At 50.3% G+C, this 19,806-nt stretch overlaps 10 protein-coding genes across 10 annotated transcripts; 4 read left to right on the forward strand and 6 right to left on the reverse strand.

Annotated features, from left to right (window-relative positions):
• Window positions 1-430: 430 nt before the first annotated feature.
• On the forward strand, window positions 431-2,226 carry ASPWEDRAFT_51307 (DMT family transporter; the record flags this gene model as incomplete). Its single annotated transcript, XM_040837569.1, has 4 exons — window positions 431-498; window positions 633-1,058; window positions 1,145-1,899; window positions 1,967-2,226. The coding sequence occupies 4 exons, from the start codon at window positions 431-433 to the stop codon at window positions 2,224-2,226; spliced, it is 1,509 nt and encodes a 502-aa protein (XP_040688831.1).
• A 228-nt stretch (window positions 2,227-2,454) lies between these two features.
• ASPWEDRAFT_40331 (actin-related protein 2) lies at window positions 2,455-4,607 on the reverse strand. The gene is made up of 7 exons (XM_040835296.1): window positions 4,370-4,607; window positions 4,258-4,304; window positions 4,055-4,198; window positions 3,707-3,932; window positions 3,067-3,632; window positions 2,934-3,011; window positions 2,455-2,875 (listed from the first exon to the last, which is right to left on the reverse strand). Exons 1-7 carry the CDS (start codon window positions 4,386-4,388, stop codon window positions 2,789-2,791), a joined length of 1,167 nt encoding a protein of 388 aa, XP_040688832.1. The 5' UTR covers window positions 4,389-4,607; the 3' UTR covers window positions 2,455-2,788.
• A 93-nt stretch (window positions 4,608-4,700) lies between these two features.
• ASPWEDRAFT_493460 (NAD(P)-dependent oxidoreductase) lies at window positions 4,701-6,299 on the forward strand. The gene is made up of 5 exons (XM_040837267.1): window positions 4,701-5,027; window positions 5,086-5,274; window positions 5,339-5,670; window positions 5,718-5,855; window positions 5,907-6,299. The coding sequence occupies exons 1-5, from the start codon at window positions 5,010-5,012 to the stop codon at window positions 6,169-6,171; spliced, it is 942 nt and encodes a 313-aa protein (XP_040688833.1). The 5' UTR covers window positions 4,701-5,009; the 3' UTR covers window positions 6,172-6,299.
• Window positions 6,300-6,347: 48 nt separating this feature from the next.
• On the reverse strand, window positions 6,348-8,493 carry ASPWEDRAFT_494850 (bZIP transcription factor). The gene is made up of 2 exons (XM_040837286.1): window positions 7,646-8,493; window positions 6,348-7,587 (listed from the first exon to the last, which is right to left on the reverse strand). Exons 1-2 carry the CDS (start codon window positions 8,133-8,135, stop codon window positions 6,428-6,430), a joined length of 1,650 nt encoding a protein of 549 aa, XP_040688834.1. The 5' UTR covers window positions 8,136-8,493; the 3' UTR covers window positions 6,348-6,427.
• Window positions 8,494-8,745: 252 nt separating this feature from the next.
• Window positions 8,746-10,434, reverse strand: ASPWEDRAFT_40334 (GTP cyclohydrolase II). The gene is made up of 2 exons (XM_040835297.1): window positions 9,040-10,434; window positions 8,746-8,939 (listed from the first exon to the last, which is right to left on the reverse strand). Exons 1-2 carry the CDS (start codon window positions 10,267-10,269, stop codon window positions 8,910-8,912), a joined length of 1,260 nt encoding a protein of 419 aa, XP_040688835.1. The 5' UTR covers window positions 10,270-10,434; the 3' UTR covers window positions 8,746-8,909.
• Window positions 10,435-11,187: 753 nt separating this feature from the next.
• ASPWEDRAFT_40337 (SAGA-associated factor 29 family protein) lies at window positions 11,188-13,480 on the reverse strand. The gene is made up of 3 exons (XM_040835298.1): window positions 12,467-13,480; window positions 11,787-12,321; window positions 11,188-11,728 (listed from the first exon to the last, which is right to left on the reverse strand). The coding sequence occupies exons 1-3, from the start codon at window positions 13,191-13,193 to the stop codon at window positions 11,446-11,448; spliced, it is 1,545 nt and encodes a 514-aa protein (XP_040688836.1). The 5' UTR covers window positions 13,194-13,480; the 3' UTR covers window positions 11,188-11,445.
• On the forward strand, window positions 13,332-15,299 carry pmi1 (mannose-6-phosphate isomerase pmi1). Its single transcript, XM_040837266.1, has 5 exons — window positions 13,332-13,499; window positions 13,561-13,581; window positions 13,639-13,730; window positions 13,793-14,030; window positions 14,081-15,299. Exons 1-5 carry the CDS (start codon window positions 13,469-13,471, stop codon window positions 15,082-15,084), a joined length of 1,386 nt encoding a protein of 461 aa, XP_040688837.1. The 5' UTR covers window positions 13,332-13,468; the 3' UTR covers window positions 15,085-15,299.
• Window positions 15,300-15,514: 215 nt separating this feature from the next.
• ASPWEDRAFT_27830 (putative 6-hexanolactone hydrolase) lies at window positions 15,515-16,845 on the forward strand (the record flags this gene model as incomplete). The annotated part of the gene is made up of 4 exons (XM_040833051.1): window positions 15,515-15,723; window positions 15,848-15,993; window positions 16,074-16,660; window positions 16,720-16,845. 4 exons carry the CDS (start codon window positions 15,515-15,517, stop codon window positions 16,843-16,845), a joined length of 1,068 nt encoding a protein of 355 aa, XP_040688838.1.
• A 349-nt stretch (window positions 16,846-17,194) lies between these two features.
• ASPWEDRAFT_68563 (putative Coatomer subunit epsilon) lies at window positions 17,195-18,455 on the reverse strand (the record flags this gene model as incomplete). Its single annotated transcript, XM_040838974.1, has 5 exons — window positions 18,330-18,455; window positions 17,874-18,252; window positions 17,663-17,798; window positions 17,358-17,596; window positions 17,195-17,303 (listed from the first exon to the last, which is right to left on the reverse strand). The coding sequence occupies exons 1-5, from the start codon at window positions 18,352-18,354 to the stop codon at window positions 17,195-17,197; spliced, it is 888 nt and encodes a 295-aa protein (XP_040688839.1). The 5' UTR covers window positions 18,355-18,455.
• Window positions 18,456-18,476: 21 nt separating this feature from the next.
• On the reverse strand, window positions 18,477-19,390 carry ASPWEDRAFT_68564 (uncharacterized protein; the record flags this gene model as incomplete). Its single annotated transcript, XM_040838975.1, has 3 exons — window positions 19,215-19,390; window positions 18,837-19,155; window positions 18,477-18,602 (listed from the first exon to the last, which is right to left on the reverse strand). Exons 1-3 carry the CDS (start codon window positions 19,322-19,324, stop codon window positions 18,477-18,479), a joined length of 555 nt encoding a protein of 184 aa, XP_040688840.1. The 5' UTR covers window positions 19,325-19,390.
• Between the last annotated feature and the right edge of the window lie 416 nt (window positions 19,391-19,806).

Consider the following 19,806-nt stretch of genomic DNA (forward strand, 5'->3'; position numbering starts at 1 on the left):
AGTGGTGCCTGCGCTGCCAGGCACACCTGGTTCTGCCCCGTAAATAGCAAGTGACTAGGCTCTGCATGCATGCTATATAACTGACGACATACCGGACCATCGACCCCGTTTCCCTCACTTGCCGTCGTCCTCGAGCTGTCTGTGATTCACCACACTTTTTCTTGCTACCTGCTTTGTCGCATCGACCCAGAATCTTTGCTCTCTCTGTTGCGGCTGGTCCTCAACCGTGTATATCGCCTTCGCAAACGTGGCCGCAGCGGGATTACGTTTGACGGGCTGCATGTTCCCCCGGTTTTCGGTTGTCGAAACCCACCCTGGCTGTCTGGCAAGGCTGAACTTGCTTTGTGCCGTCACTTCCACTTTACATTAATCTTTGGTTGCGATTCAGAAACATTTGTCGCTTTTTTTTCTTCGCTACGTTGTTGCTTCGATGATTCCTAGGTTGTTTCTTCGTTCTCCTAATTCGATCTTTATCCGACGAGAGTCGCAACCCCCGACGTAAATCATTACCTTTTTAACGCCCACCAATTTGTTTCGTGGGAAAGATTGAATTCTGAAAGGTTTCTACCTTCATTGCCTCTGACATCCTTTCTTTCTCTTTTCCTTTTTGTCGCTCTCTTTCTTTTTTAAAGTGGTTTTTGTACCAACGTCAAAGTGGCTCCAGACAGTACACATCTACAAGGTCTCAGAGAGGACCGGGATCCCGAGCCGAACCTCGATTCCCACGACATAGACGACAACAATATGTCTCAGCATCGAGCGTCCATGTATCACCCGGTAGATGGTCAAGAACCGTTGCTAAAGGATGAGGATCGGGGTCGATTGTCCAACGCCAGCTATGGAAATGGTGACACAGAAGGCAGGCCTATGCTGCACCATTCGAGGCGGCCGACAATCAGGAGTCGCAGTCCGGAGCATGATGCGCAGCAGGCTACCCGTCGGAAATATTTGATTGCGTCGGGGTTTTTGTTTCTGAGTCTGGCCAGTTTCGTGATCCAGACCGAGACAGCTGTGTATATTCAGCATGAGTTGCATTGGGATAAACCGTATTGCATGCTGTAAGTCGGAGGAATTACACGTGTTTCCTGATCGTTCTCCGATTTGAGGGGACTTAACCAAACTCACATTTATTCCCAACGGACAGGTACCTCACACATGGCTCGTGGGCCCTCCTCTGGCCGGTCCAGCTCCTCATCCTCCGAATACAAAAACGATCACTTTCATGGGAGGCGTTTTGGCGACGTCATGTGTTTCTTCTTCGAACCACGGCGCAGATGGTGGAAACACAAGACCTACACGCTCCCTCGCGCGGCTTCCAACGATCACCAATTCGTTACATGATCAAGACGACAGCGTTCGTTACAACTGCACTTACTATCGCGGGTGGTGCATGGTACGTGGCAGTGAACATGACGACAGCCAGTGATTTGACTGCGATTTACAACTGCTCCGCATTTTTCGCATATGCCTTTTCAATTCCGCTTTTGAAGGATAAGTTCCGGTTCGATAAAGTGTTTGCAATCTTCGTTGCCATTGTAGGTGTCCTCGTGGTTGCATATGGTGGCCGAGACGAAAACAAGAAGACGGCGGACGGAACCGTGGGTAAGGGACAGCAGGAGGCGGAAAACAGGTTGCTCGGAAATATCATCATCAGTGTTGGTAGTGTGCTCTACGGTCTCTATGAAGTGCTCTACAAGCGATACGGCTGTCCTCCGGAAGGTACCAGCCCGGGTCGAAGCATGATCTTTGCCAACACCGTTGGCAGCTTGATTGGCTGCTTCACATTATTAGTCCTGTGGATTCCATTGCCCATTCTCCATATCACGGGCCTGGAGACGTTCCGCTGGCCAACGGGTGAGGCTGCATGGATGCTTATGATTTCCGTCCTTGCCAATGCCAGTGAGTTTATCCATTTACATTGAGATAAAATGCCCCCGAAAACAATTACTGACAAAGTATGCAACAGCATTCTCTGGTTCCTTCCTGGTCCTCATCTCTCTCACTTCACCTGTCCTATCCTCCGTCGCAGCCCTCCTCACCATCTTCCTCGTCGCTATCGTCGATTGGCTTCGCACGGGGCAACCTCTCTCTCTCGCCTCCATCATCGGTGGAGTCCTTATCATGGTAGCCTTCTTCCTCTTGAGTTGGAGCACCTACCGTGAAATGAAAGAGGAGCAAAAGAAGAACATCGAAAACGATGACGCAGAATCCGAGAGTGACGAATAAACCATCTACTAAGTCACTGGGTTATTTTTTTTCTCCTCCCCGCTTTTCTCTCGGGTTGATATAGGCGCCGGCTTCTGCCCCTGCGCCGGGATTTTTTTTTCCCTTTCTTTCATATCGATATTTTTCCCCCCAACATCTACCTTTCTTATATAAACTTCATGTATATTTCGATTTCTTATATTTTTTATTTTGGGTTTCTCGTCTCAAATGGGTGTTATTTATTTGGGTTACTGTTCGGGTTAAATTTCTTTGTTCTCATTTGCCATGTCAAAATTATAGATTATCTATTGGCAACACCAAAAATAGACCGTGATTCTTCCACATTACTCAATATTCTGGAAAAACAAGAAAAAGAGATTTAAGGGGAATTTATTCACAAAAAAGGGGGCTTTTCAAGAGGCTTGCTCGGTTACTTTCTATACTAGCTACAAAAACCAGGAACAAGATAAGGTATAAATCCTTAAGGCCTTATATGACATATCAATGCGAGCTTGAATTGCGAAGAAAGGAAGGGTTTGGGTAGAGACTTGAGAAAACGGCTGAAGCACGAGAAGAAAAGAAACTATCTGGGTCCGAGTTTGGTCAAAGCACGGGCACCCTGTTCCTCCCATTCTTGCTTGGTCACCCACATGTCTTCCTTGTCCGCGATCTATAAAGTAGTTAGTTATCATGGCTATGTCGAGGTGTGGCGGAAAGTAGTAGCATACCAGGTTGGCAAGGACAGCTCCTCCCAAGAAAACCATGTGTCTTCTCCGTGGAGGGTCTTCGATGCGGACCTTGAATTTCTGTACCCAGCATTAGCGAATTGTCAATACCAGGCCCAATTCTATCAGCACATACGTTCAATCTCTCTGGGTTTCCTTGAAGCACACGTGTGAGCCACAATTGCTTCAGTTCCTTCTCCAACCGCGATGGCAGACCGGGGTACATGCTGCTTCCACCACTGAGCACAATAGCCTTGTACAGACTAGAGCGCACATCCACGTCGGCGCCTTGGATAGTGTTGAACAGCATCTCAGCAACACCGGGCTGGTCGACATCCACCAGGTGCGGCTGGAAGAGACACTCGGCGGCTTCGAATCGTTCGCTACCCACACGAATGACACGGCCATCGGGGAGGGTGTATGATTCCACCAGAACGGTGGTGTCTTCGGAAAGCTTCTTGTCCAACTCGAGGTCGTAGGAGACGTAGCACAGCTTCTCCTTGATCTGGCGCACAGTCTCAAAGTCGGCTGTACGGTTCAGGGCGTAACCGCGGCGGAGGAGCAGGGCGATGAGATTCCGGGTAACATCGCGACCGGCGACATCCAATCGACGGATGTGGTGGTTCAGAACTGTAGATTCGTAGACGGGGATAATGTGCGTAACACCATCACCGGAGTCGACGACCACACCGCTACTGAGACCTAGAAAGGAAAAATGACGTGAGCTACTGCTGCACTGTCCCTCTTTTTTGTTTTTAACAAGATTCCCCACTCACCCTGGGCGTATAGAGCAAGCACAGCTTGGATAGCCACGTATACACCACCAAAATTGTATCCCTCCAACATGACCTCTGCCATCTTCTCACGGTTCTTGAGGGGGTTCATCGGGGGTTCGGTGAGAAGGATCTTGCGACCGGTAGGATCGATGTTCATCTTATCGTAAAAGGTGTAGTTCCATAGATGCTGCATGTCGTCCCATTTCTTGACAATTCCATTTTCCATCTATTTCCCACGCAATGGTCCTTTCGTTAACACGTCTGCCTTCCAAGAGGGCAAGGCGGGGTATGGGAAGGGAAAGGGATCCCGGGGGGAGGGAGAGAGAATCAGATTGCGACAAGACGTACAGGATAGCTGATTTGAAGCATTGATCGAGCAGCGGCCGCCTCATCTCCGCACATGATATCCTTGACGACAATATCACCGGCTTGCTCCTCCGTTCGGAGTATGGGCCGCCCCACTATCGAGGGGAACTGATGCTCTGGGAAGTTCTAGGAAGAGAGGACAAACGATCAGCTTGGTCGAGATGGCATGGAATCGAACGACATACTTGCGCTGCATATCCGACCTTGAGGAAACCGGTTCCTCCGTCGAGAACTAAAGGGGGTTTGGCTATGTTAACGGAGGGATTGGACGGTGTTGTTCGCTTGTTGGTGGCTCACCAATGGGCATGTCCGCCATGACTGCGAGTTTCTTGTTGCTTCTTTTTTCTGACGATCGAGTTGTATTCAATGATAGACCAAGGACCAGAAAGAGAAGAAGTGGGGAGGATCCAAGGGCGATGGAGATGCAGAGGGACTTGGAGAGCGAGAGTTAAAGTTGGAGTTGCGGTGCTGGTGCTTTCCCCGTAATAACAGCAGGGCGACTCCACTCACCGAGCCTCATCGTCATCGTCTGTCAGTCCAACCTCCATCGCCAGAAGAGAAACAATTAATCCTCATGGCCTATTTACCATAATAGACTCACTAGACCTTTAGATGTATCATTTTTCTATCGTGGGGGATTATCTGTCAGTCTCACTCTAAATAATCGCTGTAAGGGATAGCATCAAGCAGCCACATCCACCACGTTGACAATAAGCCTCCCCCTCCATATCCACGTAGATTCCCAGCATCAACGGAATCCTCCGTTCTCCTTTGATAATAAACATCTCCATCCCAAGTCCTCGACTTTAGAATCCCCCTTTCGGCCGACACCGGGGAGCTCGGCTATCGCTTCGAGACTATTTAACGCCCTATCTCCTTGATAACGATACTCTCCCCATACCAAACAACAATCCAAAGAATATAAAAGAAACAAAAAATGACTCGAATCGGCTGGGTATAGCATCTCTCGGATTCTCTTCAAATTGACCCATGATCACTAACGACATCTTCAGTATGGCCTTGGATCCATGGGCCTGGCAATGGCCAGTAACCTGCAAAAACACCTCGTCTCCAAGAAGGCCCTGAATATGGTCTATTCCAACCGTACGATGGCGCGTGGGAACCCCCTCCAGGCCATGGGCGCCGTCCCTGAGATGAATTTCGAGAAGCTCGTGGGTCAATGCGGGATTATCTTCACCATGGTCTGTCTCCTGAATTGGGAAAAACGAAAAAGAAACAAGGCCGAAAGCTGACAATTATCTGCAGGTCTCCAACGATGCAGTCCTTCAGAGCCTAATCTCCTCCGCTCTGGGATCGGGACAGTCGCTTCGTGATAAGATCTTTGTCGATTGCTCGACGGTTCATCCGCAGACGGTGGGACTTACCGTGGCCAAATTGAAGGAAAAGGAGGCCTCGTTTCTGTCGGCGCCCGTGTTTGGTGGGAATCCGATCGCTGTCGATGGGAAGCTGGTCTTTGCCATTGGAGGGCCGAGGAAGGCCGCTGAAGTGGTGAAGCCGTTGATTCAGGATGTAATGGGTAGACGGGTGATTGATTGTGGTGAGGATGCGACCAAGTCTTCCATGCTGAAGATTGCTGGGTAAGTCTTTTGTCTTGATTATGTGGAAGATGAGCTGAATTTTGTAGAAACATCGTCACGGTCAACATGATGGAAGCTGTCGGAGAAGCCCAGGTCTTTGCAGAACGCACAGGATTAGGGACTGGTCCTATGGAAGAGCTCATCGGCGAGGCATTTGGACCTGTAGCAGGTGGTTATTCCAAGAGGTAAGCTTCATTCGAAGACAAATGCTATAGCTCTACTCACACGCTCTTCAGATTGACAACCGGAGCCTATGCACCACCTTTGGATTCTCGTCCCGGATTTGGGGTATCCCTGGCCATCAAGGACGCAAAACATGCATCCACCATTGCTAAAGAACATTCAGTCGAGCTCCCGGGTCTTCAGGTGGCTCAGGAGAACATGGAGGCAGCGAGGGAATACGGTGGAGAGTGCCTGGATAGCAGCTCCATGTATGGAATTCTGCGCCAGAAAGCCGGCATGGAGTTTTGGAATGAGAAGAGCAGAAAAGGAGGATCATAAACGAAGAATATATAAACATTTCGTATTCAAAAAGGTGGTCGATAATATATATTTATTTGTAAATAGTCACCAAAAGAAGAAAAACATAGACTTGTAGTCCAGGATACCAGCCTAACTTATGTTCACCATACGCCATATATCACCACCAACAGAATGCAACAAAGCCCAATGTGCACTCTCAGTACGGGCCTGCCAGAGTGCCTCAGCGTCCCAGATATTAGATACAGATAAATGAAAAAAAGAAGAAAAGAAGGGATTAACCAGACCAAGAAGAAGGGTCTTTCTTGATCCTGACAGTATCCACGAGGGCAGGGTATGCTTCTGCAAATGCCGGCCCTAGAGACCAATTGGCGATGTTGCTGAAATGTCGCTCAAAGACGGGGTTAATAATCAGATCATCACAGTCACTGGTTGCCAACAGGCAATCGGTCGCCTCGTATGGCCAGTTGACCGATAGAGTGCGAGTGAACGGGACAAACCAGTTCTCAAATGGATAGTCATGATAGGACATGACGAGGCGATCTCGCATGCGTGGCCAAGGGAGATAGTCGATCCAAGCTGGGTGTGGGGTCAATAGTTGGGAGGGGCGAGGGGTCAGCCACTCGGGCAGTCGGTCATAATTCTCAGGCGTGGGGTAGATCTGCCATCGCATGATAAGGAACATGAGGTAGAGCACGGCCACTTGCTCGGGAAGTGACGAAATGTCAGGGAAAGCGCGCAAAATATCCGTAAACACTTTGGATACCGGATGCGAGTAGGCGCTCTTTTCGGGATTGAGCAGCGACGACACACTGGGATACGGGGGCCCAACCAACTTCTGTTTGGGCACCCCCTGCGCAGCTTCGCGCTGTCGGTTGTGAAGAAAGTCCAATAGGATAGCATCTAGAGGACAAGTGGGACCGACGTTTCGGATGGGTGTTTGATAAGCCGGCAGGCTCTGGTCAGACATGGGAGGGTGTAAGGGCGGGGTATATATCGAAGAAGGATTCAATTGTGAAGGTCGGAAATTGTCTGAACTGCGACGGAAGCCTTCCATCTTGGGGACTTGATGAGAGGCATCGAGCAAGAATTTGAAACCCAGCCGCTCATCCGCACTAAAGTCCAGCCCATGGCTTAGATTATGGCGCTGGGAGTCAAACGCAAGACGGAACGAGGAATTGCCGTTAGTGTTGGTGTTGGTGTTGGTGGTGGTGCTACTATCGCGACGAGCTCCGCCCAGTGTGGGCGCGGAATGCGTGGGGGACGGGGTCTCGACACTCGCAATGGACTCGGTGTAGGATCGTTCAACCGTCGCGGATCGTTGGCTATTGGGGGTGAAATTATTATGTTCGCCAAAGGGATCGGACGTAACAGATAGATGTGGAATGGGTTTCGGAGGAGGATTGTTGAGAGTAGCAGCAGCAGTAGCAGCAGCAACTTTTTGCCCAATGTCAGCTTTTCTTCAGATTCCAACCCCACGAGGAAATATACTCACTAGGTAATTCCTGCTTGCCAAGTAAAGGCTGAACAAGATCCATGATCGCCTTCAATCCCTGCCGGATCTCCCTATTCTCCGCCTGGATGGCTTCATTCTGTCTCAAAGCCGACTGGAGATCCAAGAACGGCTTCTGAGAAGAGAGATCGCGAACCTGCTGCTCCAGCGCATCGATATGAGATTTGGTGCGTTCGCGAATCGCCCGCTGCGCCTGTCGGTCGTTGGCTCGTTTCTTCGCCAATTGATCCGGGTTGAGATTGGCCACGCCCCGCGACGAAGTGCTGTTCAGCTTGCGTTTTCTGCCTGCAGCCGTTGTCGCGGGCCCGCCGTCGTCCCCTGCCACGGGCGTCTCTGCGTCCGCGGAGGTCAACCGGGATGGCGCGGGAGAGTCCTCTTGCTTCAAGGCAGCATTTTCGGCGATAGTCGAGGACTCCAGGGTCGACAAAGGCGTCGTCGCCGTATTGTTTTCTAGAGGCACGCGGGTGGCCATGGCCCTCTCACTCGCGTGCTACCGATCCGCAACGGCCATGCAACGTGGGTACGGGGTCTGGGAGAATGAGGTTGAATTGATTTGTGTTCTTTGCTTTTTTCCCTTCGTTTTCAGTTTTATCCCCAGGAATGATCCTGGTCCGATTAGGGGGAGGGACAATTGGGCAGCATTGGAGCTAGTGGCGGAGGCTCAGAGAGGGGGCGATAGTTTGGATTGCGTTAAAGTTGAGATGAAGACAAAAAGACAGTCTGGGAGCGGGTGGAGATGGCCGCGACGCACGCAAACCGCCCCGTTCCCAGCAGAGTGAATCATGCATCTCGTGACGGCGCAATATTAATTAATTAATTAGTGACTACGCTATTATTGAGTGTGCGATGATCTGTTTCACAGATGCAGAATGACCGTTGAGAAACTCAGTTGTGGTGTGGTATTTTGTACAGCTCGAGTCAAGCTTCATGGGGCTATTTTGGGTTTATATCCACTGCAGAACGCCAGAACCCCTTCAAGATCAATTGTAAGACAAACAGTGATGGACAAAAAATATATCAAAGATCAAAATATCCAAATCTCAAACGCGGTTATATGTGATATCGTAACGCGAGGGATTTGCACCCCTCAGAAGGAAAAAGAAATATACCACCCGGCCTGCAATACGGCCTGCCATAAAACTAAAGACCGGAAAGCAAAGGAAGAAACCCTAAACAGAACAACTCGGATCATGCGAATAGTAACCATGAAATATTAACAAAGACATTGTCGCCGGCGATTGGTTGATTATTGAAGCATGTGACCCATCTTTGAGATCTATTCCAGATTGACAAGTTAGCCATCTTTAGTCCAAAAGAAATACGAGCCCAGGCCGAAAAGAGCAAAAGCGATGATCAAAAAAGGGGGCGCGACCAACCTTTGTTTGCAAATAACCCTCAACTTCTGAGCTTTTGATGCCCATCTTTCCGCCCGTGCTCCATGCCAACGGCACCATCGGAACTCGTTCTTTAACCACTACCTCTCGGGATGGCCCTTCAACCGCTCGAACCTTGTCGGGGTTATTCGTGAGAAGCCTGATCCCGTGCGGGTTGATGTCATTGCTCAAGCCAAGATCTGCCAGCATTGCCGTAGCCAGCCCATAGCTCCTTGCGTCAGCAGGGTGTCGAAGCAAAAGATTGGCTTCGACCGTGTCGGAGCCGAGATCTTGGAGGTTGTAGGCCTTGAGCTTTTCTCCTAGCCCAATTCCACGTCCTTCTTGTCGTAGGTACACAATCACGCCCCCAGCGGAGTTAGACGGCACCGACAGCCCCTGCTGCGATGCAACTTCAGACAGCGTTTCAATGGGGAGAGACATCAGTCGCGCTGCTTCGTCCAACTGTTCACCGCAATCGCATCGTGCAGACCAGGCAGTCTCGCCTGTGTAGCACTCAGAATGGATTCTCACCAGCGGCGCCTGGCTGGGGCTACTCTGCGTAGATTGGGTTTGATCAAATGCCGCTCCGTTCACCGCACCTTCAGCTGCGCGCTCCTTCGCAGCGGCCTCGGCCTTTTCCTCATCGTACCAGCTGCTCACCCGGCCCGGGTGCAGCTTACCAACATACGCTCCGCGGATCATCCGGTCCATCTCAGTCTCCCCTGGTCGAACCTGGTCCAAGCTTCGACTCCTGATATGGTTGCCAAATACGATTGCCAAGTGTTCTTTGTTGTCCAGATCATTATGGTAAAGGTGGAGGAACATCTCCGCACCATTGGTGGTCGGGATGCGTGCGCGCACGATGCACTCAACATGGGGGAGACGTGGAAGGAGCTTCGGGGCCTTGGTATTCGCACTTGTCTCTCGAGCGCTAGCTGCTTGGGCTTGGGTCTGCTGTAGAATCTGTGCAGGGTTCAATGTGCCGCCAGGAGTTGCGGGAGGGGTAAAAGAAGGCGAGAGCAAGCAGGCCGGCACGGAGGGGGTGACGTCGCCATTGGTCTGGTCGGGGTTGCTGACGGGGCTATCATAGCCCTGGAACTCTTCTACCTTTTCTTTCAATAACGACGTAGTTGGATCCGACGAATTGAGGGAAATGTCTCCGACATCCTGGTTGGATGGAGATGGGGGTTGCGGTGAAAAGTATGGAGAAGCGTGGGACGGCAAGTTCGCCATGGCGGAATTATGCAGGAGTATCAATGCAGGAAACAGAAGGAGTAGATTTTCAAGTCAGACAGATCTATCTGCAGACAATGTGCATATCAGAGGGGATCTTGAAATAAATATCAACCAAGGAAGAGACAGCGATGATGAACTAGATCGATGGGATGGGGGGGGGGGGGGGGGGGGGGGGGGGGGAGAGTATTTGAGTAATAAATGCGGCCATCGTCAGGCCGGACCCTCGGAAAGGCCGCGGCAGACAAAGCAGCCCCAGTGGGATTTCGCAGTTCTTACGGGCCGTATTGTTACGCGGTCAGCAATATCAACACCACGCCCCAAACAATCTCTCATATTCACACCTAATAAGAATAGCTAAAACCCCCCTCTCAGGATGCTGTGATAATTAAATTGCAGGAGGAGCGGTTAGCTACAGGGGGTGGGCTGATGGGCATGAGGCAGTGGGATCGCCATCGTCGCCATCTTATCTAACAGGAGCAGTCCGGCTCTATCTGTCATTTTCTGCACGGTGGGATGCAATCAATCTCATGCTAAGCTCCTGTAGTGACAGGAGACTCTATCGATGAGCTTAAACGAAGTCGATCCGACCTGTTGCATCCCACTGCATCAGATTCCTCTTAGATAAGAAAATCACCGCCCGTTCCTGTATCGACGATTCGACTGGTGTTTTGCGTTGCGATGATCGGTGGATATGACACACATCCCACTGTATCGACTAAGCATGGAGTAAGGTATTTGTGTTTCACGGGGTGGTGACGATCATTGACTAAACATGTGCGGATATGCGGTAATCATTGGTAATATTACGCCCCTTCTATTAGTCAGGCCACATACTTTGTTGAGGCTTGTTCTTCTAGCTGTTTCCACTGGAGCCAGAAGGAATGGATTAGAAGATGATGAGAATAGTTTGTGTGGGACCAGATTGCTGTTGAATATACAGCTTCGATATGATAAAAAAAGAAATGGAATGAAATGAGATGAGAGACAATAAACATCAAACCTAGACTCCCGAAACGACCCTGCTCCCATTCGTAAAACAATTTAGCTCAAAGGGGTATCATGACAATCTGGGGCCATCGACAAATCCACCGGTTTGAAAGAAAAAAACAAATTGAAAAAGAAAGAAAAATAGAAAATTGGAAAGTATCAATGCCGGCGCTGTTGAATCGCATATCACTTGCTGGGGATGTCAAGGACGAAACGTTTATCAACTTCCATCTCCTTATCATCCTCTTCACCTTCAAACTTGAGGCGATAGGCGTCTTTCTTCGAGCCCATGACTTCGGCACGGTAGAACGTCGTGGTATCAGGGTATCTCGCAAGGACCTGCTTTCCAACGGAGAACGATGGCAATGGAGTGCCAATTTGCGGGATGGGTATCAAAGATACGGCAGTGGTTTTGTACACAGCTCCCTGCTCGCCATTTTCGTTCGGTTCTGGGTCCTGGACATCATACCTTGGGGAGGTACAACGGTCAATCTTTTGCGGGGACGGACTCGGGTTTCTTAGCATACCGTTTTTTGTGCCCATCACCAGAAATCCCTTTGATGATGCACTGAATGCCCTCGCCTTCAACGCCTTGCTTGTTTTTATTATGCTTGAAGACGACCTCCGCCCCGACGGTAAGATGCCCACTGCGCTCTGCAACAGTACCCTTGGTGCTTTCTGTGCCTTCTTCAGTCTTGACGGCGATGCCATTGTCTCGGCTTTCACGACCTTCGCGGGCTTGGTTGCTGGATACACTGGTACTGCGCGGAACGGCGCCCCCTTTGGTGCGACTGGCTTTGTCCGACACAGATGAGCCTGTGGGCCCTGGGGATTCTGTAGCTGGTCCATCCACCTCATTCCTCTTTTTCCGTGACTTGGAAAGAGCAGTTGCTCGGTGCGCCGGGGCCTCCGCCTCAGATGCCTGACGAAGGGCTGTGAGAAGACCCAGGTTTTTGATCACATCACTGGGCTCGTCCACGAGAATGGCTCTCTCCTCTTCGCATAGTTTGAGCATTTGCCGGTAAAGACCATCCAGCTGATTGTGCTCAGCTAGAGTTGGTTCTGTGATCAAATTAGCTTCTTGAGGATCGAATTCGAATTGTGAACAATGACGTAAATACAAATCAGGCTGTACTGCAATGGGAAATTTCAAATTCAAAACATATACGTAGACGTGGCGCAAAAAGAGAGAAGAATATATACTTACTGCCACCCTCTTTCCCGATCTTCTCGTTCAAAGTAGCTATCTGCTCAGCCAAGGCTTTTTGCTTATCATTCTTCTCCTTGGCCTTTCGGAGATCCTGAAGAATCTTGTTCCACATGTCAGTTTCTTCATTAGCCGCAAGCCCATTATCCCTGGGCATGGGAGGGCCTCTTGGACGATTCCGTGACATCTCGGCTGACGCTAAGCTCGACTCCTCAGGAAGGGCTTCCGGTTGCTGTTCCGGCAGCTGCTCTGGCTGCTTTGATTGTTTTGGTTGCTTCTGCTTCTGCTTCTTCTTATTCTTCTGCTGCGGACCGTTACTGGTTCCGGATACGGCAACTCCGGGAGCTTTAGAACTGGCAATTTTCAACTCCTCCCAGTCAAATGCGGAGACAAGTTCCTGGCGGGCACTGCGTGTTCCACGAGCCGCACCCTGTCGCTCACTGTGCGGACGGCCTCCGGGGGAAGAATCACTCGGCTGGGGCTCTACAGCTGGAGGACTCGAATTCTTGCCAAGCGCCCGATCTGGTCCGTGGACAGGCGGAGTCTGAGTCTGGGGAGGAGAAGCATAGACTGGAGCACGAGAGTCGATGAGTTCCCCGGCCTGCTGGCGGCTATTCTGCCCAAACGCGTCGGCCGGGGATCTCCCAGCTTCGGCGGTTCTAGTCGCATCGCGGTTAGGCGGTAAGCGCTTTGCGCCCGAGCGGAGGCAGCGATTGGTGGGAGGCATTCCGGATGCGGACAGAGGGGCCGACCGGAGAAAGATGGAGGGGCAGAAAGAGAGACAAGGTGGGATAGAATCGACAAGACAGACAAGAAGCGATTGAAGGAGGAAGAAAGAGAGAGAAAGAAGAATTCTCTGGAATTTATTTTTTTACGAAGTCTGATCGAGTGAATGAGAAGAAATTTTCCCAACGTTTGATACTAGTTCTTTGTTTACTCTGACGTATCGGCCTCACTTCACCTCATTCACTGAGAGTCTGGCCTACCCTCCCTCCAGGCAAAATGCAGATCCCGTTGCTTCGTCTCCAATGTGGTGAGTTCCATCTCTAACGGTTCTAGACTCAGTAGACGCTAACCATCTATCCTAACAATAGGCGTGAACAGCTATGAATGGGGTAGGGGATAGCTTCCATGACTCTTTGCTCCCCCGCACTGAAATAGTAATGTCTTAGGCAAGATTGGTCAACAGTCGGCTGCTGCAAAATATGCGGCCACTACAGCTGCTCCTGACTTCGCGATAGAGTCGGAGAAGCCTTATGCAGAGGTTGGTCCCTGGCCATGTTTGGATGGAAGGGCAATGGGCTAACCGGTTCTTGGTGGATGTAGCTGTGGATGGGCACCCATCCTTCCCTCCCCTCCAAAGATGTCGAAACCCAGCGGACCCTGCTCGATTTGGTTCAAGATAACCAGGCTTTGCTGTCCACGGAGATCAGCGAGAGATATGGTGGAAAGCTCCCGTTCCTGTTCAAGGTGCTGTCGGTACAGAAGGCTCTCAGCATCCAGGCCCACCCCAACAAGAAGCTTGCAGAGAAGCTTCATGCTAGAGATTCTCGGAACTACCCTGGTAGGTGGAAGGGCTGTCTTTGCCATTCCAGTTGATTAATAGCTTCGCAGATGACAACCACAAGCCCGAGATGACCATCGCTATTACACCGTTCGAAGGACTCTGCGGCTTCCGTCCCTTGGCTGAAATCGTCCATTTCCTCAACGCCGTAGCACCTCTCCGCCAGCTGGTGGGTTCGCAGGCGGCCGACGAATTTGAGCGTGCGGTTAAAGGCTCCGAGGATTCTGAGGACCCCACGGTGGCCAAGAAGAACAAGGATGCACTGAAAGCACTTTTCACCGTGCTGATGCAATCTACTCCCGAGAACATTGAGACAGCCACGAAAGATCTCGTTGCAGCTGCGGAAAGCTCCCCGGACTCCTTTGCTACTTCGGCCAGCTCGCCTGATACAAACCCTAGCGACCCTGCAGAGATGGCTGCTCTCGTCACTCGCCTCAACGGGCAGTTCCCTAACGACATTGGGTCTTTTGTGTTCTTCTTCCTTAACTTTGTCAAGCTTGAGCCCGGTGAAGCCATGTTTCTCAAAGCCGATGATATTCACGCATACATCTCCGGAGACATCATCGAGTGCATGGCGTCGTCCGACAACGTTGTGCGAGCAGGATTCACGCCCAAATTCAAGGATGTGGATACACTCACAGATATGCTGACATACTCATACGCACCCATTGATGAGCAGAAGTTGGAGCCAACCGACTATCCGTTTGCCGTCCTCAATGCCCCCGCGTACTCCAGTGCCTCATCTTGCGTTCTGTACGACCCACCGATCGAGGAATTCAGTGTTGTGAAGACGGATCTGAGACGGACTAAAGCCAAGGCAACATTCGAGGGTATTGCAGGCCCAAGCATCTTGATTTGTACTAGTGGTGAGGGCAAGATTACTGTCGGAACCAAAACCGAAGAGGTCAAGGAGGGATATGTGTTCTTCATCGGAGCCACTGCCGAGTGTGCCATTGAGCGAACCGGAGAGGGAGAGGGCGACGAGAATGTATTTACTACCTTCAAAGCGTTCTGCGACTTGACGGGAAAGGAGGATATGGTGAATGGGAACTAGGTTCAAATTCCATCGAAGCAAGGTTATAATTGCGAAATTGCTATACAACGAGCAGCTGATACTACAATCAAGACATTCCTTTGTTCACGGGATGACCTGCACAGGTCTACAATGAGTTAAAAAAACACAATTTGAGTATAATTTCAGTATTGGAATGCAGTAAGCAGGGTGGTGGCTATATAAAACAACCGCCGAGGCACTCCTCACCGACAGGGATTCTCATGCATCCACAATCACAATCGCAGAAATGAGCGATCAACACGAACATGTCATGCGCCATAAAAATGGGTAGCTGAGTCGATTTAGCGTGCGGGGAAAAGGAATTCCCTTCCAGTTTCCACCTTAAAGATACTAATCATCCCACCACTGAGCTAGATACTCTATCCCAACTTCACCTCCAAGCTACCTCGTGTTAGAACAAATCGCCATCATGGCCCATATAACCAACAAAAAGCCCACTCTCACGTCGTGGGAAAAACTAGATATACTGCCTACCTCGCTGTCTGTGGTCGGGATTTTACTCTACAGCCCTATCGCAGCGTTATTCCGGGGGAAGAAAGGTGCGAGAGGGTACTTTGTTGATGTGTACCATCGCGTTACGAGAGTGTTATTTGCGCGGATGTCATCGCGACAGCTTCAGTGCGTATACTACCTAGCCATGTGTTTTTCTTTGCTTTTTTTTTTCTTTTCTTTTCTTTTCTTTTCTTTTCTTTTCTTTTCTTTTTCACAAAAGTGGGAGATTGACTAACTGATTGGCTTGTAGGTATTTGAACCCCACTTCCAATGAATGTTATGAATCTTTTATGAAAAAGAAGCGTCTTCAACCGGAGTCAATCCCGTTGAACCATGGAGCCACAGGCCACTGGATTGGGAATAAGGACGCCAAAGATGTCGTCGTTTACTACCATGGTGCGTTCTATCCCTTACATACCTCTTCCCCCCCTAGGTATTGTACATAATACAGACCAAATGCTAAAACCCATGCACAGGAGGCGCATTCGCTCTACCCATCACCCCAGAGCACTTTGAATTCTTCTACAGAATCATCCAAAGGCTCAACGCCAACGGCCGGGATGTCGCATTCTTCTTCGTCGAATACACCCTCACCCCACGCAGCCTCTACCCAACCCAACTGCGCCAATCCGTCGAAGCCCTCCGCTACATCCTGACGGAGACGAAACGATCCCCCACCAACGTCCTTGTAGGCGGGGACTCGGCAGGCGGAAACCTCGCCCTAGCTGTCCTTTTGCATCTCTCCCATCCCCATCCGGAGATCGAGCCGGTTGAGGTCTCCGAACCGCTGCGTGCGGTGCTTGGGATCGCGCCGTGGGTGAACTACCAATGCCGGGGACCCTCGGTGGAGAGGAATAAGTACAAGGATATTATCGACACGGTCTTTCTAAATAAATATTCCACTGACTATCTGAATGGATCGACTGTCGGGGATAATTGGAGTGAGCCGTCTCGGGCTCCCCTGGAGTGGTGGGAAGGTGCTAAGGTGCAGCAGTCATTGATTGTTGCTGGGAGTGATGAGATTTTGCTTTCGGGGATTGAGGAGTTTGCGAACAAGTTCAAGGTGAGTAGGATCTGTTCTATTTTGTCTGTGCAAGTGCTAACATGATATGGCCGTGTCAGTCGGTGGTGCCCAACACTACTTACATCGTAGGACATGGAGATACGCATGATGATTTGTTTTATGATGCCAGGTTTGACGGGGAGCAGGCAAAGGCCGTGGAGAGTTGGTTGACAGCCCAATTGTAGTGTACATATTAGGGGACGCCATCATGTATAGTGAATCGTGCGACGATCCCAAGCCGCATGATACGAGGATGTCAGTGCAAGAACTTCGGGTGGAACATTCCTCGGGTATATTTTCCGGATTGTGATACCCAATGTGATAGGGTCTGAGCATCATGTCATTTGTCTATAGTAGTTAAATGTCGACGATTTTGTTTTTAAGAAAAAAATAATAGGAAATAAGGTGAAAAAAAGGCATCGCTGGATGGTAGGTAATACAGTAGCTCAGCCGTCGTGTCAATTCATGAGAAACAAGAAACGAAAGATGCACTCCCTAGAACAGAACAGAACAGAAGAAAACAATTAAATTAACTTAAGACGAAACCCTCGGGGAATACTTTGCCGCAGCGGTATCGAAGAATTCGCTTTTCTCTTGGATATCGACCAAGAGGGCATGCGATGACTGGACTTGCTGTAGACGTCTGTGTCATTCGTTAGCTCTAAACCCACGATACCAGGGAAAGAAAGAAACATACGACTCCAATTCCTCGGTAGGCTTGCCAGCCAGCACATTCAATACAATAGTGTTGGCAATCAACTCGACCTCATCGGGGTATTTCTCCAAAGCCGCAGACAAAGCAGCTTCGGCCTCGGGCAACCGACCAAGGTGAATCTCTGCGATAGCTTGTCCGACAATCGAAAACGCAGCGGATGTGCTAGGAGCGGAGGCAAGTTCCTCGTAAACGTAGAATGCGGATTGGTATTTCTCGCCGCCCTAAGCACAGAATGTTAGCTTTACTTCATAACCCAGAACTCCGCTATAGATAATAGAGAAACATACAACTCTCATTCCAGCCCACGACTCGGCCAGGTTAACAAGGAGCGAATCCTGAGCCCAGCGCTTCGCAGCCTGAACCTCCTTCAGAGCCAAATCGGTCCGGTTCTGTTGCAGATGAATCTGGACAATCAAAGCAACACTGCAGTCACACAATCAGCACCACCCCATATTTATCTCATCCATCCATAATATCAATTCCCGAGAGAAAACTCACGCCTCCAGATTCCCCTGGTGCTTCGCCAACACAGCCAAAGCCTCATCGCTCTTCCCCTGAGCCTGCAACAACGTCCCACCTAGAACCTGCACAATGCCATTGTCCGGGTAATTCTCCACCAGATCCTGAGCGAGTTGCTGCGCCGATTCCTCGTCTCCGGCCGTGTGCTGCGCCAGCGCCTTCACTGCGGCAAGGTCGGGGGTTTCCTCTTCGCCTTCGACGTCGGCGAGCACCTGGTCCGTTTGGCCCAGGGCGATTCGGGCGCGGAGCTGGAGAACTCGGGCGGGGAGGTGGTTTTCCGATGAGAGGGCCGAGGTGTCAAAGTCGATCACCTCCTGGTACTGGCCTTGGTGGTAGGCATTGTGGATGTTGATGAGCTCTGTGACGGGGGATTGCGAGTGAGTCGACTTGGGGACAAACAATAAGATGGAACAAGGATACGTGTGGACAACTTACCACCTTCTGCCGAGAATGGGTCCATGTTGGCGACTTAAACAGGAGAGATAATGGTCGTTCTGGGGTTTTAATTTTATTATTATCTGGCTGCAATTCAATCAATCACAATGGCGTGGAGGCGGAATCTCTCGACTTGCAATGAAGTCGTCACGTTGCCTTTGGAGCGGCGGCAGGTGGGCCGACCTGGCCTCCTTTCGGGCAGGTTCTCCGACCGCCCTGATCTACATCTACACAAGAACATCGAATAGCTTCATCTTCATCAAATATTCTTTCCTAAGTGGTATTGTCATCAATCAATAATGTGGTGTACAGCAAAAGAAACACAAGTAACCCCAACACCATCGCTATAAAACAAAAGCATATCCAAAATATACAGCAGGCAAAACCACCTTCACTTCCCCATCAAGTCTCAAACTTCCTCTTCAGTGTCTTTCTAATCGACACCAACCGGTCAGCAGCATCCTGTATCCTGCTGCTAAGCCGACCCGAAACCCCCAGATCACCTACGACCTTTGCCACGGGTTCCTTCTCCATGCCACCAGCTTCCACCTCTTCTGGCGGACACCACGACACGTCCATCACCTCTGTAAAGACGCTCTCCCTCGCCGGGCTCTCTGGATCCGACATTTGAACCGGAAGTATGATCTCGAGCTCCTCCGGCATCTCTTCAGGGTCTTCTAGATCCACCTTCTCCCATGTGAGGAAGATCTCTTGCACCAAGTGCAGTGGGAAGGTGGATCTCTTGGGCTTTGGCGATCGGATGCCCGGTGATGGTCGAGGTTGGCTTGATGGGTAGCCATACGCAACCCGATGGACATGTTGTGTCCTGTGTGCTAAATGTTAGTATGCGCATTTCAAACTACATGGAGGTGAGAAAAGACATACCATAGATGATTCTGTGCCCTGTTGGGCAGATGGTTGGCATCCAGCCGGTGTCTCTTCACCGGCTGGCCGTAGAATTCGGTGTATGAAGGATGTAAGTGTACAGTATCCATCTCTTCAATGGGGCGTGTGTATATATGAAATACACAAGGCCAAGGAGGCAATAAACGAATAGTTTCAGTCAGGGAAAGACTGATATGAACGAAAGACAGGCTTGTATGAATGGAGTTCAGCGTATTTTGATGGTTGGAAGAAGGAGAAATTGAAGACGAGAAACTGCAAAGCAGAATGTCTCTTTATAGGCCTTCAGAACGATTGCCTGGAAAGGAAGATGCGACGCGGAAGTTGTACTTTCCCCAGTCAGGAAAGCAACAACTCGCTCTATCCATGGGATGAGGTCGATATAGCTTCATCTGGGTAGAAGATAACAGCATCAACACGCCTTGCTAAACACAGGCCTCAACAGGTATACGTAGGCCTCCCTAGGCAACAGCAGGCCAGTTAATTCACTACGCCATTCATACGACATCTACATGGACAGTGGACAAGATATGTATACTCTGGAGTCAAACGAGCGTCCCAGCGCTTCATTTCC

The sequence above is a fragment of the Aspergillus wentii genome (genome assembly GCF_001890725.1).
Source record: "Aspergillus wentii DTO 134E9 unplaced genomic scaffold ASPWEscaffold_4, whole genome shotgun sequence".
Lineage (NCBI taxonomy): Eukaryota > Fungi > Ascomycota > Eurotiomycetes > Eurotiales > Aspergillaceae > Aspergillus > Aspergillus wentii.